Source organism: Akebia trifoliata, chromosome 11, assembly GCF_017979445.1.
Source record: "Akebia trifoliata isolate Shusen 1 chromosome 11, ASM1797944v1, whole genome shotgun sequence".
Classification (NCBI taxonomy): Eukaryota; Viridiplantae; Streptophyta; class Magnoliopsida; order Ranunculales; family Lardizabalaceae; genus Akebia; species Akebia trifoliata.
Genome location: NC_141385.1, coordinates 1,566,557 through 1,580,500, shown reverse-complemented (window position 1 = coordinate 1,580,500; position 13,944 = coordinate 1,566,557). Strand labels below are relative to the sequence as shown.

Genomic DNA, 13,944 nt, shown 5'->3' with positions numbered 1-13,944 from the left:
GTAAGGGTGCAGCTTAGTCCGATTCAAACCAATATCTTTGGAAGAAATTGCAGTGCGATTTTGAGTTTAGAAAATGGAGAACCGATCAATTTGTTTCTCGATTCAAGGCTTGTATAGAATCTAAATTATAAATATATTCATTTATTATGAATTACTTTAGGAGCTAGGATATATATCTATGACTTCTTTACGGATAAATTAATTTTTTTAATGAATAGATTAATGATTTATTATATGAAATTCTATGTTTATTATTTATTTTCTTATTTTATAAAAAATATGTTGTTTCCAACTAAGTTTACAAAAGCCTAGCGAAAAAAAACTAAGATTATAGGATATTTGTAATCTATAGAATCAAACCGAACCAAACTGACCTTAGTTTGGTTTGGGTTGGTTTAGTTCCATTGGTAGTTCGGTTCGGTTCTAGTTCTTATTTAGTGGAATCGACCTATGTTGATTTGGTTCTGATTTAGCCATAAATCAAATCAAGTTGCACCCTACATAAGAGTGCAAAAATGCTTAGATGGAGTCCTTTTTAAAGGGGGGCGGTTCATGGGACATATGTAAAAACAATGATTTTTCAAAATATGGGTTATAAGTTTTGGATTGAGCTGATTTTTTGCGAGGATGATCACTATGACGAGAAGATCATGCTCACAAAAAATCAGCTCAATTTGAAACTTCTAAATCCATCAAAAGTGATCTACAAATTATTAACAAAAATTGACAAAAAATCAACGTTCTACATTGTAAATCACTTCTAATGGGGTTAGAAGTTTCAGATTGGACTATTTTTTTTTTTTTTTGGATGATCTTCCCATCATAAAGATCATCCTCACAAAAAATCAGCTCAATCCAAAACTTCTAACCCATATTTTGAAAATTTATTAATGTTACATTGTTTTTACATATGTTGCTTGATCCGTTCCTTTATATATATATATTAGGATAAAGTATGAGGGTAAAATAGTAAAATGGTATTTGAAAGTTAATGTCTGTACAGGTGAAGTAAGTGCAATTAATTGTTAAAATACTAGGGGAGATTAACATAGAATTATGCCAAATCATAGGACGTGAAAGTATAATTTACCCTGAAATTAATTATCATGATATCCTTTATATTTTGACTTTGACAACTAAAAGGGCCATCGATTTGGAGAACTAGAACTAAGAGAAGTGTCCAGAAATGATTAGTTGGTTTTTGGTCTGGCATTATGGACTTGATTATTGAACTATGTTAATGTCTGCCCAATTGAATAAGATTGAATAGGGTTTAAATAGAGAAATACCTTGAAGGATGAAAGTCAATCAATCCCCATATAGAAATAAATTTATCCTAATAAGAATTAGGTACTATCCTAATATTTAAAAAAAAAATAGATAGGATTTGATGCATCATAGTACCTCTAATCATAAGTTATATTATTTCCTTCTTGTATTGTTGCATCCTCTTCTTTATAATTGTCTTACTTGTTTTGTTCATTCTAACATATTTTTGCTTGGCAGTTTTATGAAGTATGTTTAATATTGTTGTTGTTTTCTTATCAAAGTTATTCTTAATTGATTGGTAATGTCAATGACACAATAGAAACTTTCTTCCATTTCATTCACTGAACACTAATTTTATGAGTCATCTTCTAACTGTTTCTCTAAATTTCATATACTTTTATCGAACATTCATGATAGAAGCAAGGGTGAATTACTATTCCGTGAGCTGAAAATGAGTTATTTATGATTCCGGATCACCGTTCATCTTAATTACCAAAACGTGAACAATCACGTTTACGTTAAAAAAAAAATTCAGAACAAAGTGACTTTCACAGGTTTAAAGTGACAATTTTGCAGATTTAAAGTGAAATTGTTACATGCGAAATAATCACTTTAAAGACCTCCAAATTTGTTATTGTTCACATTTTGGTAATTAAAATGAACAGTGGGCCAGAATCGTACATTCGTCAAAAATTGATCACTTTTTCGTAAATATCTCTAAAAGCAATTTCTTTGAGACATTGTTAAAAGAATTCACTCTTTTAGCAATATCTCTAAGTTCATTATCTTCAATATATTTCTGCGTACATTGTTTTTCCTCTTTTCATTTGTGCAAGTTTGAAAGTATATGTTTTATTTTGTTCTATATTGAAACTAACTTAGTACTTCACATTTTGCTTCGCTATCTTTTTTAATCTATTCATAATTTTCCAGGATTTATATACCTCTATGCTATTGAGAGTCTTGAAACATAACCTCTTTGCTCTAATAATTCTTTAACCATCCTTCCACCAAATTTTCTTTTATTCCTTCATCTGTCAATCTTTTTTACTAAAAGACACTATGTGTTATCATTTTAGATTTAGCAACTAATTTTTAACATATTTTATTTTGGGGGAAGATGGCAGAACATCTCAAGTTGTAATACGAGTAATTAGTCCATTACAGAAAGTTTGGTAGATGACAATGCTGGTGGGAATGGGGAATCATTTGGGACTATTCTTGGTGCAACGGATGCCCTTCCTGTGGATCCGATGATGATCTCTTGCTCGAGAAGCTGATGGACAGATGGAGTCCTGAAGTAAGTCAGATCTCCAATGAAATAGCTGATGATGTTTTGCATGACAGAGGAAATCTTCTACTAGAACAAAACCTGTTTGATTTTGGTTTATCTTGAATTCAGCGACTACAAATTTTGCATTCCATCTGTTCTTGCTCCAGTTTGTTTGCGAGTTTACCCATCATACGAATTACAAGACTACAAAAATTCATTTTACTGGTGGTGGATACGTTTATTTGGTTCGAATCCATAGAAAAGTTTTCATGTACTCTTCAAAACCTTTCCCGCATTTGGGGACAATGATGGCTAGCAAGATGAGTCATTTTCAAAGCCTATTTGGTTTTATGACAATCCCCAATCCCATAGAGAAATGGAGGCAAAAATGTTTCATACAAACTACAATTTTAAATAAAGAAAAACTGTGGGTACATTTTGTGACAACCTCGATATCTCCATTACTATTTCTATTTCTATTTCGAGGAGTGCTAAGTATCCTTAGTGCACCCCTCTTCAATTGTTGGTACAGATAGATGCTCAAGAGCCATAACAACATCACTGATCAAAGGCCGAGTACTGGCTCCCTCTTGGAGACACATAGCTGCTATTGCAAGAGCTTGGTAGAGACCCTTTGTAGGGTACTGTCCTTCAAGTAATGGGTCGGCCATTATCGTCAACTTCTTTCGATCTTTAAACAGTGGTTGTGCCTGCAAGCCATGTAAATGAGAATCAACATTAGATTAAAAGAAAATTACAATAAATGATGAATCAAGGTTATAAATTAAACTCCTTAAACATACCCAAGCTACAAGATTCTGCTCATTTGTTGGTCTAGAACAGTCGATAACTCTCCTTCCTGTGATTATCTCAAGAAACACAACACCGAAACTATACACATCAGACATTGTTGTTAACTGGCCTGTTAGAGCATATTCCGGCGCACAGTAGCCGTATGTCCCCATCACCCTTGTATATACATAGGTCTTACCACCAGTGGTCCTAGCTTGGCAAGCCCAAAATCAGAGAGTTTCGGATTGAAATTTTCATCCAATAATATATTAGATGCTTTAAAATCTCGATATATTACAGGGGGGTTGGCCATGTTGTGCAAGTATTCAAGCCCTTTGGCTGCACCTTCAGCTATTTTCAGCCTTGTTGTCCAGTTTAAAGGCTTTTTATTTGGAGACAGATCTACAAAAACCAGACAATCAACTTTAATTGACACTGTTAAACACAAATTTTTTTCGAGGAAGCTATAGGAAAAAGGTGATGTCTATTCTTTGGATGAAAAAGTGTGTGTAGAAGGTGATTTTTAGACATCGGCTTTTCAAAACCCTCCTGGTTAAAACCAAACATAAACTGATGTCCAACATCCTGCACTTTTCGAAAACTGCAATTTAGATATCATTTTTTTCAAAAATTGATGTTTATTTTTGAAAAAAGTGATCTCTAAAGTATTTTTTGTAGTAGTATCGAGAGCAGAAGAATCTTTGTGGTGCCTTCAATTTTCTCGAAACAAAAAATAATGAAGATTGGAGCATACCAAGAAGATGATCCTCCAAAGATCCTAATGGCATGTATTCATAAACTAAGATCCTTTGATCTCCATCAGAACAATACCCAATCAGATTAACAAGGTTTTGGTGATGAAGAAGACTCAGCATCAAAACTTCAACAAGAAATTCTCTATTTCCTTGCAACCCATTCCTGTCAAGTTTCTTAACGGCCACAACCTGAGTTAGATGAATGAAAATTAGCATTATTAATCTTATCTGTTTCGCGAAATTTGTTATTTATTTCCATTTCCGAAGAAAATAAATGAAAGAGTTAGAGAAATAGAAATGATACTTGATTTGTGCTTCCAATGTGACCTTTATACACCCTTCCAAAGCCACCTTCACCAACTAGAAATTCTGATTTGAAGTTCTCAGTTGCAGCTGCTAACTCTCTGAAGGTAAAGATTTGAGTGGCAATCTTCCCATTTCCGACTTTTAATTTTTCTTCAGCTATGTTCCTCTTCTTGCTTCTATCTGCATAGTTGATGTGTGTAAAGCATATGTGTATAGAGAATCCAATCAAAATATGTCTGCTTCGATCTTAAGGTGCAGAAAGTAAACCAATTGAGCTGCAACTCAAGCCAGCATATATCCATATCATCATCCCCAAATATTGGGATCTGTAACATTCAATCGTATTTGGCTAGTCAACTTTATTTGGATCCATTTCTTCAGTCAAGAAATGTTGGGAACCCATAGAAAGAGATAAGCAAATAAAAAAAATCAAAGAACAATAAACAAAACCACTCAACATAAGGATCCAACTTGGAAGCTTTGATCTCTAATTACAAACAAACTACCAATTGATCAAAAGAACTTTCGTTCAGATGTAAACAAGACATTCTTTTTCTTTATTGTGCTATAAGATCATATACTAAATTAAAATTTATAACATACATATCTAATAAACCCAATAAAAACACCTATTAAAACATTAATGGGTCAAAGAAAAAAAAATTGAGGAAAATATGCCGAAAGGAACCACATGGTCTTCGGTAGAAAATGAAAGAAATTAACCAATGTTTAATTTGGATTTAAACTAGACAGGTTATCTTGCAATAGCCCAAATAAAAAATGTATTGGATCAGAAAATAAATTTGAATATAAAATTTTATGGTAACTTTATGAAACTATCACCCACCGGATTTGAAGGAGGTATTCTCCACTAACGAGGCTAAAGCGTTGGCTTCATCATTTTCCCTTCTTTTGTTCAACAACCTGTCATTGCCATTGGGCTTAAAACACGAAAAGCAACTCATCTCCCTATCCTTCTTCCTTCACAGCAATTACCTCCCAGGATTCAACAACATTGTTTGTCAACAACAGATCTAAACTCCAATGTTCACAAATAGACCCGATTTAATAAAATCCAATCTCTGGGAAAAAAGAAAATGCAAACCCAATGCCCAAATGTCGATAAATTACTTTGGACCTCCCAAGATTCTACAGAATTGTTTGTCAGCAACAGATCTAAACTCCAACGATCACAAATCAACCCAATTTGATAAAATCCAATCTCTGGGAAAAAAGAAAAAAAATGCAAACCCAATTCTCGAATGGTGATAAATTAATTTGGAACTCAGATTAGAAATGCTGAGAAACCAGAAAATCTTAGAATGGGAAAGAACAAACTTTTTGGTTTCAGAGGAAAAAAACCCACAACTGTTTTTTGCCCTTGATCTCCCTCAACCCATTGAATTTGGCAGGGATTTAACAGGCAATTGTACTAAATTTAGTTAGCTTTTGCCCTTTCATTTGAGAGAGAGAGAGAGAGAGAGAGAGTTGTTTACCAAATTAACGGATTTTCAAATTATGCAGTTTCCATTTGGTTGTCACATCCATATCCTATACTCCAGTGAGTAGGTTAGCTACTCATCTCCAGGTCTCTTTTTGAGTGCCACATGCCCAAGCAACACTACAAAAAATAGGAGCAAAAGAAGGAAAGCTAAACAAACACAAAAGGTTTTCATTGATCATAATTCGCCACAAATGAATCTAAATTATTTTCATATAATCAAAATAAAAACTATAGTGCAATTAACAAAATAAAGATACAAAAACCCATTTAAAAGAAATTATTATCATCAAAGCTTAATCCCCATTATTTGGGTTTACTATGTGTGATGTTCCTCCATTCAGTTCTATCTAAAGCTATATTCTTATTAATTCCAATATTGTTTGTTTGTTTGTGTTTTTTTTTTCATAGTCTAGGCCAAGGAAACTTAGCGATTGGGTTCAAGGAGGTTCATAGCATGTGTATGTGCCAAGGTACGTGGCAGCTCAAGTGGGATCCATACTCGCATGGGGGACGTCCAAAGCAGGGGGAGAATCAGAGGATGTCATTTTGAGCCTGTAAAAAAGGCAATATACAACGTTTTAGACATAATATATAGAAGACTAGGATTGAAGGTGCCAACTTAGCTGAGTTGGTAAAGGCATGTGGAGAGTTGATCATGACCTAGGTTCAAATCCTTTTGAATCACTTTCAGTTGACATTCACTAACCTTGCCAAGCCACAAAAAAAAAAAAAAAGGACTAATTGAGTTTGAGTATTGGTTGAGCAGTGGCTCCTTTCAATTCTTAGGATTGTAATTGTAAGTTTTTCGGTTCATCATGTTTTCATTTATCTATTCATGTTGCTGGACTGTAGGTAAGAAATTGAAGTTCAATAAGTTGAATGTTATCTTTCGAGAGAGCGTGCCAGTTTGTCTAATCCTTTTCTCTACATCAAATGTCTTATATATGCTCTTAATATCTTAATCTACGTTTTTGGCATTCTTCTTGATCTTTTATAATCTTCAACATGTGCATTCCTTCTTAACGAAGTTAAAATAAAATTAATTATTAAAAAAATATATATAATAAAGTATGTTTTACACAAATGGATGTAGCATTCAAATTATCCATTTGGATACATTTTGAAAATATTTAATGCACATAGACTTTATCCATTTAAAAAAAAAAAATTAAGTTTTTGATGAAAACATATAAGATAGTACAGGGAGCATATAAAATATACTTTTACACTGCTTTGGTGATCATAGCAAATGGTGGATTTTTTTAAATATTAAATCAATATTTGTGTAGGGCTATGAAGGTGAAATTGTTTTGCTCACAGAAATCCAAAATCTACCAATCACATTTACCCACGTGTATTGAATGGCATCCCTAATTTACAAAACTACCCTTGCTTGATTGATGTCGCATGCACTAATGAATCTATGAGCAATATGAGCGAAAATCACTCCTAAGAAGGTAAATTTAAATTAGCATTCGTACATATATTAATTGTGAAAATCCATAATCTAAAGTCTAGTAGATCTAGTCCATTATCATTTTTTAGTTACTTAACTTAGAGGGTATTTTAAGTTAAGTAATAAGGAAATTTATGAGCATGACATATTTGTAGTTAAGAATATTTCAAGGATTTTAATATAGGATATAAATGTAATTTAATATTGATTGAAAGACAATTTTAGATGGTAGGGTGTCTCACCATTGATTAAGGTGTGAGAAGATAATCATTGAAAATAAATTGAAATCTTCTCTCTTTTCTTTGAAGTTTATTTTAAAAAAATTCAAATTTATCCTAATAGACTTAATCTTTGTAGGAAGTTTTTAGTTGGTATCTTTCAATTAAAAATGTTTTGATTTATTTTAAATTGTTTCTCTTTTTATGAGCAAGAATGTGAGAATTTACAAACAAAATAAACTGAAAATTAAGGGAGGGAAGTTTAAAGGACACATGACACTCCTAGATTTTTTTTTGCCTTTTAAATTGACTCAAAGAAATTAACCCATCTAAGGGGCACCCTCCCATCTATCCATCTATTCTCTTTCACATCTTTATCTCATTTCTCATATCTCTTATCATAATATCATCTCTCAATTTATTTGTTCAACTTTGAATTGTTAGAAGAAAATCAAGAAATGATATGTGCTATAAAGAGAAATGAGAATTCAAAAGGAATCAATGTACAAATATTTGTTAGGTTTAACATCTTTTTTTCTTCTTATAATTTATTAATAACAAGAGATGAAAGAGTACTTGCTTGCATGTTAAAGAATAATAATAGTAGGGGAGTAAGTAGTGTAATTGAGTAAATTCGGACATTTTTAATTTATTTTTTTAATATGAGAGGAAATAAAAGAATATTATGAAAGTTGATTGTTAATATAAGAATAAGTAGGATTACTAGCTTGAAATGATTACAAGTGTTATTTCCTTAAACATCAAATGAGTAAAAATTGATACAATGATAAGGTTGTGAGCATTGCATGAGCATGAAATGAATGTGTGGTACTTCATGTGATTATGAGAATTGTGTGGAGCAAGTAGGACATATGCCCTTGGTTGCAAAACCCTAAAGCCTTCAAGGAAGGCCCTGGAATGGGGTAGTTGCGGTTTCGCCAAATCAGGGATAAAATGGCCGAATTGAATATGGTGGTTTAGCCAAATTAAAGGTAAAATGGTTAAAATTAATGATAAGAAAATTGTTATGTGATTTTGTTATTTATAAAGTGTTAAATTAATTGTTTTGTATTAATTGTTATTATATCATGTGCTCTTAATTTTATATTATTATTGAATCATTGGAAGAAGAATGTTATGTTTTCCTATTAGGCTTTGTGGCTCATCCTTTCAATATTCCAGATTTAATTAAATGAAGGCAGCAAGGATTAGAGAACCCAAATCAAAGGAAACTTTACATTTTTCAATTTTAGAAGATATTCACGATTTTACTGTGGATGTATGAGGATTAAAAAAGAGATTATATGATTAATTATTATTATTATTTTTTTTTTTTTTTTGTAAGAAAAAAAATAAACTCTTACATTTGATGAGCATAGATGTTGTATTAATGAAAAAAAACTTCAATTTATTTAGTATTTTTAATTTTACTTTCACACTCCGGATTTTGGACCACGGGTGGATAATGGATAATAGACTAGTTCATGGATTCCAAAAATCGGGGTGTGACATATATCATTTTTGAGTCGTGATTATCTGACTTAGGCATGTGGCATAATCAATCGACTTACCTGACGTGACAAGCTCGGAAACCGTAGATTTGCTCTCTTTGAGATACAAAACTGCACCTTTTTATGGGAAACCGTAGTTTTGTATCCGAAGGAAAGCACATCTACGGTTCCCGAGCCTGTCACGTCAAATAAGTCGATTGAATTACCACGTGCCTAAGTCAAACTATCAACACTCATCATTTTTTGTAATAAAAGTTTAAGTAAAAATGGATAAATCATCCTTCAAAGTTAAGATTTTTAAAATGTATCCGAATATGTAAATGAATGAAGTTTTATACACGTTTTCATAATTCTTCCTAGAAGAATTTCATGAACTGGTTATATCCTTGCATTAACCTTTTAGCAAGAGTAAGAAGAATGGTTTATAATAATAATAATAATAATAAAAGATGAGGAAAAAAATTAAATCAATCAAATGCATCTACTTAGTACTTCGAGGGAAATTTATGGTTTACCTGTACACCATGATTTGGGCTCCGAAAGTACACTTGTTGCCCTCTTCCTTTTCCTCTCTTAAGCCTCTCTTAAGCTTGGTAGTCTTCACTCGTACCGGTGAGATATCTTCCAAAGATCCTCTAAATCTCAAGTCAAATAGAAGATTTAATCATGTACGTAATCGAATTTTATATGTTTTTTCAAAGGTGGATAGCTTAATGCACCCTTACTTCACGGATGTGGGCTGTTAAGGCCTAATGTCTTCTCACACATGCTCATAGAGTTTTTAGGTTATTAATGTTAGTTTGATTCATTCCCACCTGCAAATGGGTTTTGTGGGCAGTTAATGCCCATGTTTACTACCTTCACACACTCATGCTAACTTTTGGATAATTATTGTTTTCTAATCATGGGTCTTTTGTGTAGTTATGCCTCCATGATTCTTATGATCGTGGAGTTTTGTAGGCAATCAATACCTTCATGGTGTTTATCCGAGTTTCTTTTCTTATTAAAGAGTTTAATGGTTTTATCTAACTTTTCTTTAAAAACAACTTGTCATCCAAGATCGGATATATGCTCATGGGTATCTCTAAGTGATGTGGCAAAATTTGGGCAAAAGATCACGGTATCTATTATCAGTTAAAAGAAACGATACAAATGAAAAAAAGAAGTTTAAAAAATGAGAAAGAACAATAAAATGTAAATAATAAAAAAAGGCAGGAAAATGATGAAAAATAGGCCACACAAGAAAAGAAGAGCTTGCCATATATTATATAGAAAAGCCTAGTAAAAGTTTTATTTTTTATTTTTTTGATAAGAAGAAGATGAGCAGAATCTTCAAAAGAGGCAGATGATGAAGTTGTAGAAGCAAAGGTTGCCAAGGCGTCAGCAACAGAGTTTCCTTCCCTAAAAACATGCCAAATCTCCCAAACAATGAATAGAAGAATCTTCTTGATCTCATACCAAGTTGATTCAAGATTCCAAGGGATTTTGGAGCTCTTAAAGGTGTCAACAATAAAAGTTGAGTCTGATTCTATGATCAATTTTTTATCAACCGAAGGCATCAAAAGAAGGCCATGAAGAAGAACTTTAAGTTCAGCAAAATTATTAGTGGCTACACCAATAAACTCGCACCCAGCAGTAACCATGGACCCTTGATCGTCTTGAATAATGTAGCCTGTACCAGCTATGCCTGGATTTCCTCGGCTGTATCCATCAACATTAAATTTTAGTCAACCACTCCATGGTTTTTCCCAACTGATCTGAATGATCTTTTGGTTCATAGAAGGAGAAGGAAGTAAAGAATTAAGATCAAACAACAGCCCCCTTATTTTTGAAATAACTGAAGATGAATTCCAGAGAGATCCTTCAAAGATAATATGATTCCTTGTAATCCAAATAAACCAAAAGGCAACCCAAGGAAAAGCAGCCCAAGGAGTTTTGCTATATTTGCACCATAAGATATATAATGGAAGATAAGCATCGAAAATGGGAAATTGAAAGCCTCAACTCCCTACAAAGACTAATCCAAGCTTCCACAATTGAACCACATAAGAAGAAAAGATGCTTCAAGGCCTCCTCCTCCTTCTTACAGTTGCAACATATGGAAGAAAAAGTAAAACCCCATCTTCTTCGAACTGCATCAACCAGAATTGATTTATGCATGAGTTTCCAACAAAAGGTATGGTTCTTTAAATCGTCATTAATGAAGTCGAATTTGTAAGATTTGACTGAAATTCATCAAACTATGGTTTCTCAGATGTAAGAGAGTGTAAATTTTCTTGGTTTCGTACTTTATACTGCATTCTTAGTGTTCTTCCAACTGGACGTAGTTGCTACTGTCCTTCAACCTGAATTTGGCACCAAAGAAAGTTAAGTATACATCACCTACAAGAGGAACAAAAGAATTAGATAGGAAAAAATAAAGAAGGAAAACGAGGCATATATAGATAATTAAAAATTAAAGTTTAGAAGCCCATGTTTTTGTAATGATTCATCCAAATAGAAGATTAAAAATGAAAAAAAATTCAGAGTTTGCCGCTAAAGCAACCAAATTAGTCATACAACCCAAAGATAAATCAATTCTAATTAAATAAAGGCATAGACAACCTTGGAAAAGAAAGCATCATCGTCAAAGCCCTGTACCAATTATTTGGAATTTGCTATAAATGCATCATATTGATAATCCATTCATTCTATCTAAAGCTATATCCCTTTTCCTTACTGGTAAGCTGGGATTGTATGGCTGGCAAACCTTTTATTTTTTTGATGAGAATAATTATAAGTTACATCGTCATAAACTATCCTCACTAACTCTTGAGGAATAGCAATTGAATCCTCTATTTCAAAGAAAACCCTCTCAATAGCTCGGTTGGATTCCCTCCAATACAATTCTAAAAAGCAAGTGATAAAATAATTTGCCTCTTTCCGAATCTCCCTTGCAAGTTCATATTTATTTCCCTTTTTAATTCCAATGTCTTCATATTGCTCTTAATATTTCCATCTATATCATTTTTGTTGGCTTTCCTCCTCATCTTTTATAAACTTCCACTCATGCTTTCCTTTGTAAGAGAGTTGAAAGAAAAAGAATTCATGCATAAAATAAAACTCATTAATATGAACTGGTTATATCACATATTAATTAATTCTTAAGTTGAAAGAGTACGAACATGTTACAACAATGAAAGATGAGGAAGAACACTGAAATGTGAATAGGAATAGATTTTTTATTTTTATTTTTTTGAAAAAAAGGATCTAAGGAAAACTGCTTGACAAAAAAAAATGTATCTTATAATTAGTATGTGGGGGAAATTTTTGTTTACCTGTTACCACAAGATTTGGGTTCCAAACTATTGCATGCCGACCTCTTCCTCCCTTTAGTATGTGGCAGGTTGCTCTTGAACTAATGAGATACCAACGCTCAAGTCAAATGAGATTTAATTATTTAAATAACCGAGTTCTCTACTTTTCCCCCTTCTACATATATTTTTTCTTTGCGAGTGTGTGTGTGTGGGTGGGGGGGGTAATGTTATGCACCCTTGGTTCACAGTTGTGGGCTGTTAAGCCCTTTTAAGGTCTTCTCACATATGCTCATAGAGTTTTGTAGGTTTTAATGCCAGTTTGATTCATTTTCACCTTACAGTCTAGTTTTATGGGAAATTTTTAATGCCCATTTAATTTACTTCCTTCCTGCATGGTAATTTTTGGACAAATAATTTCTTCCCACCATGGAGTTTTATGGGTAATGCTAGTTTGATGCATTCTTAGCTTAAGCTCCCAGTGTTTTCTAGGCAATTAATGCCTACTTAGTGCCTTCATACGCTCATGGTGTTAAAAGAACAACTTGTCCAACCTCACAACGATTGGATGCTAATGTCTATCTCAAAGTGAAACGTCAAAATTTGCCCGAAAGCCAAATTTTGTTCCCATATTATCTATTATAGGTTAAAGGAAAAGAAAGTACAAGAAAAATAAGAAATGAACAACAAAATGGAAAAAAAGGCCAGAAAATAATTGAGCATGGTGAAAAGTAGGCAGCACAAGAGCTTGTCATCTATTCTTTTGGGGAAAAAATTGTAGGAGAAAAACCTAGCTATTACTCAGGTTATGATTCTTTAGTTCATCATTGAAGTCCAGTTTTCTAAGATTTAACTATGAAAGTGATAAAATTATCATTGCCCATCATGCGTAAGAAATGATAAATTTTCTTACCTAATACTGGATTTTTCGACAAGTTGATATGGTCTTCCAACTGGTCTTAGTTGCTGCTGCTCTTCTTCAACCTGAATTTGCCAATCAACAAACTCAAGTATATCAGCTGCATGAGGAAATCGTGCCATTTTAAAGTGTCCCTGCACCATAACCTCATTCAAATTAAAACCTCATGTTAAAAACCATCTTATATTGTAAATTGGAATAGTTGGTTGTTCGTTTTAACAAGTATTGTCGTCCACCGCAGCATAACGGGCAAAACTACATATGCAGACAGGGCCAACATCGAAGATTGCTAGACAATCCTTTTCAAGAAGCAATTTCCACTAATCTGCAAGTTGTTGCGTTAACAAATCTAAAAAAGCATAAGTCTTCCTTCAAAATACCTTATTAAGGTTTTTGTATTTGTGGATACCTATCGAATTCGAAGAAGACAAACCTTTTGATATCTTAAGGTGAGTTTCACATGAAAGAGATATGTCACCCAATGAATCATCATTGTTGATCGTCATCAAAACCTCATCCCAAAGTATTCCACTAAAACATAATAGGAAGGATGGAAAAGGAAAGTGCCTTTATGCAATTTTTATGTTAGAATAATTAAGAAGCTGTACATATGTCTTAACAGTCTCTTCTCACCGTCGTTATTATTTT

At 32.9% G+C, this 13,944-nt stretch overlaps 1 protein-coding gene across 1 annotated transcript; it reads right to left on the bottom strand.

Moving 5' to 3' along the window:
* Positions 1–2,456: 2,456 nt before the first annotated feature.
* On the bottom strand, positions 2,457–5,845 carry LOC147390218 (putative serine/threonine-protein kinase PBL23). The gene is given in 6 exon segments (XM_086458402.1): positions 2,457–3,252; positions 3,346–3,539; positions 3,542–3,736; positions 4,089–4,278; positions 4,394–4,575; positions 5,243–5,845. Coding segments are annotated over 6 exon segments (1,098 nt in total). The 5' UTR covers positions 5,361–5,845; the 3' UTR covers positions 2,457–3,033.
* Between the last annotated feature and the right edge of the window lie 8,099 nt (positions 5,846–13,944).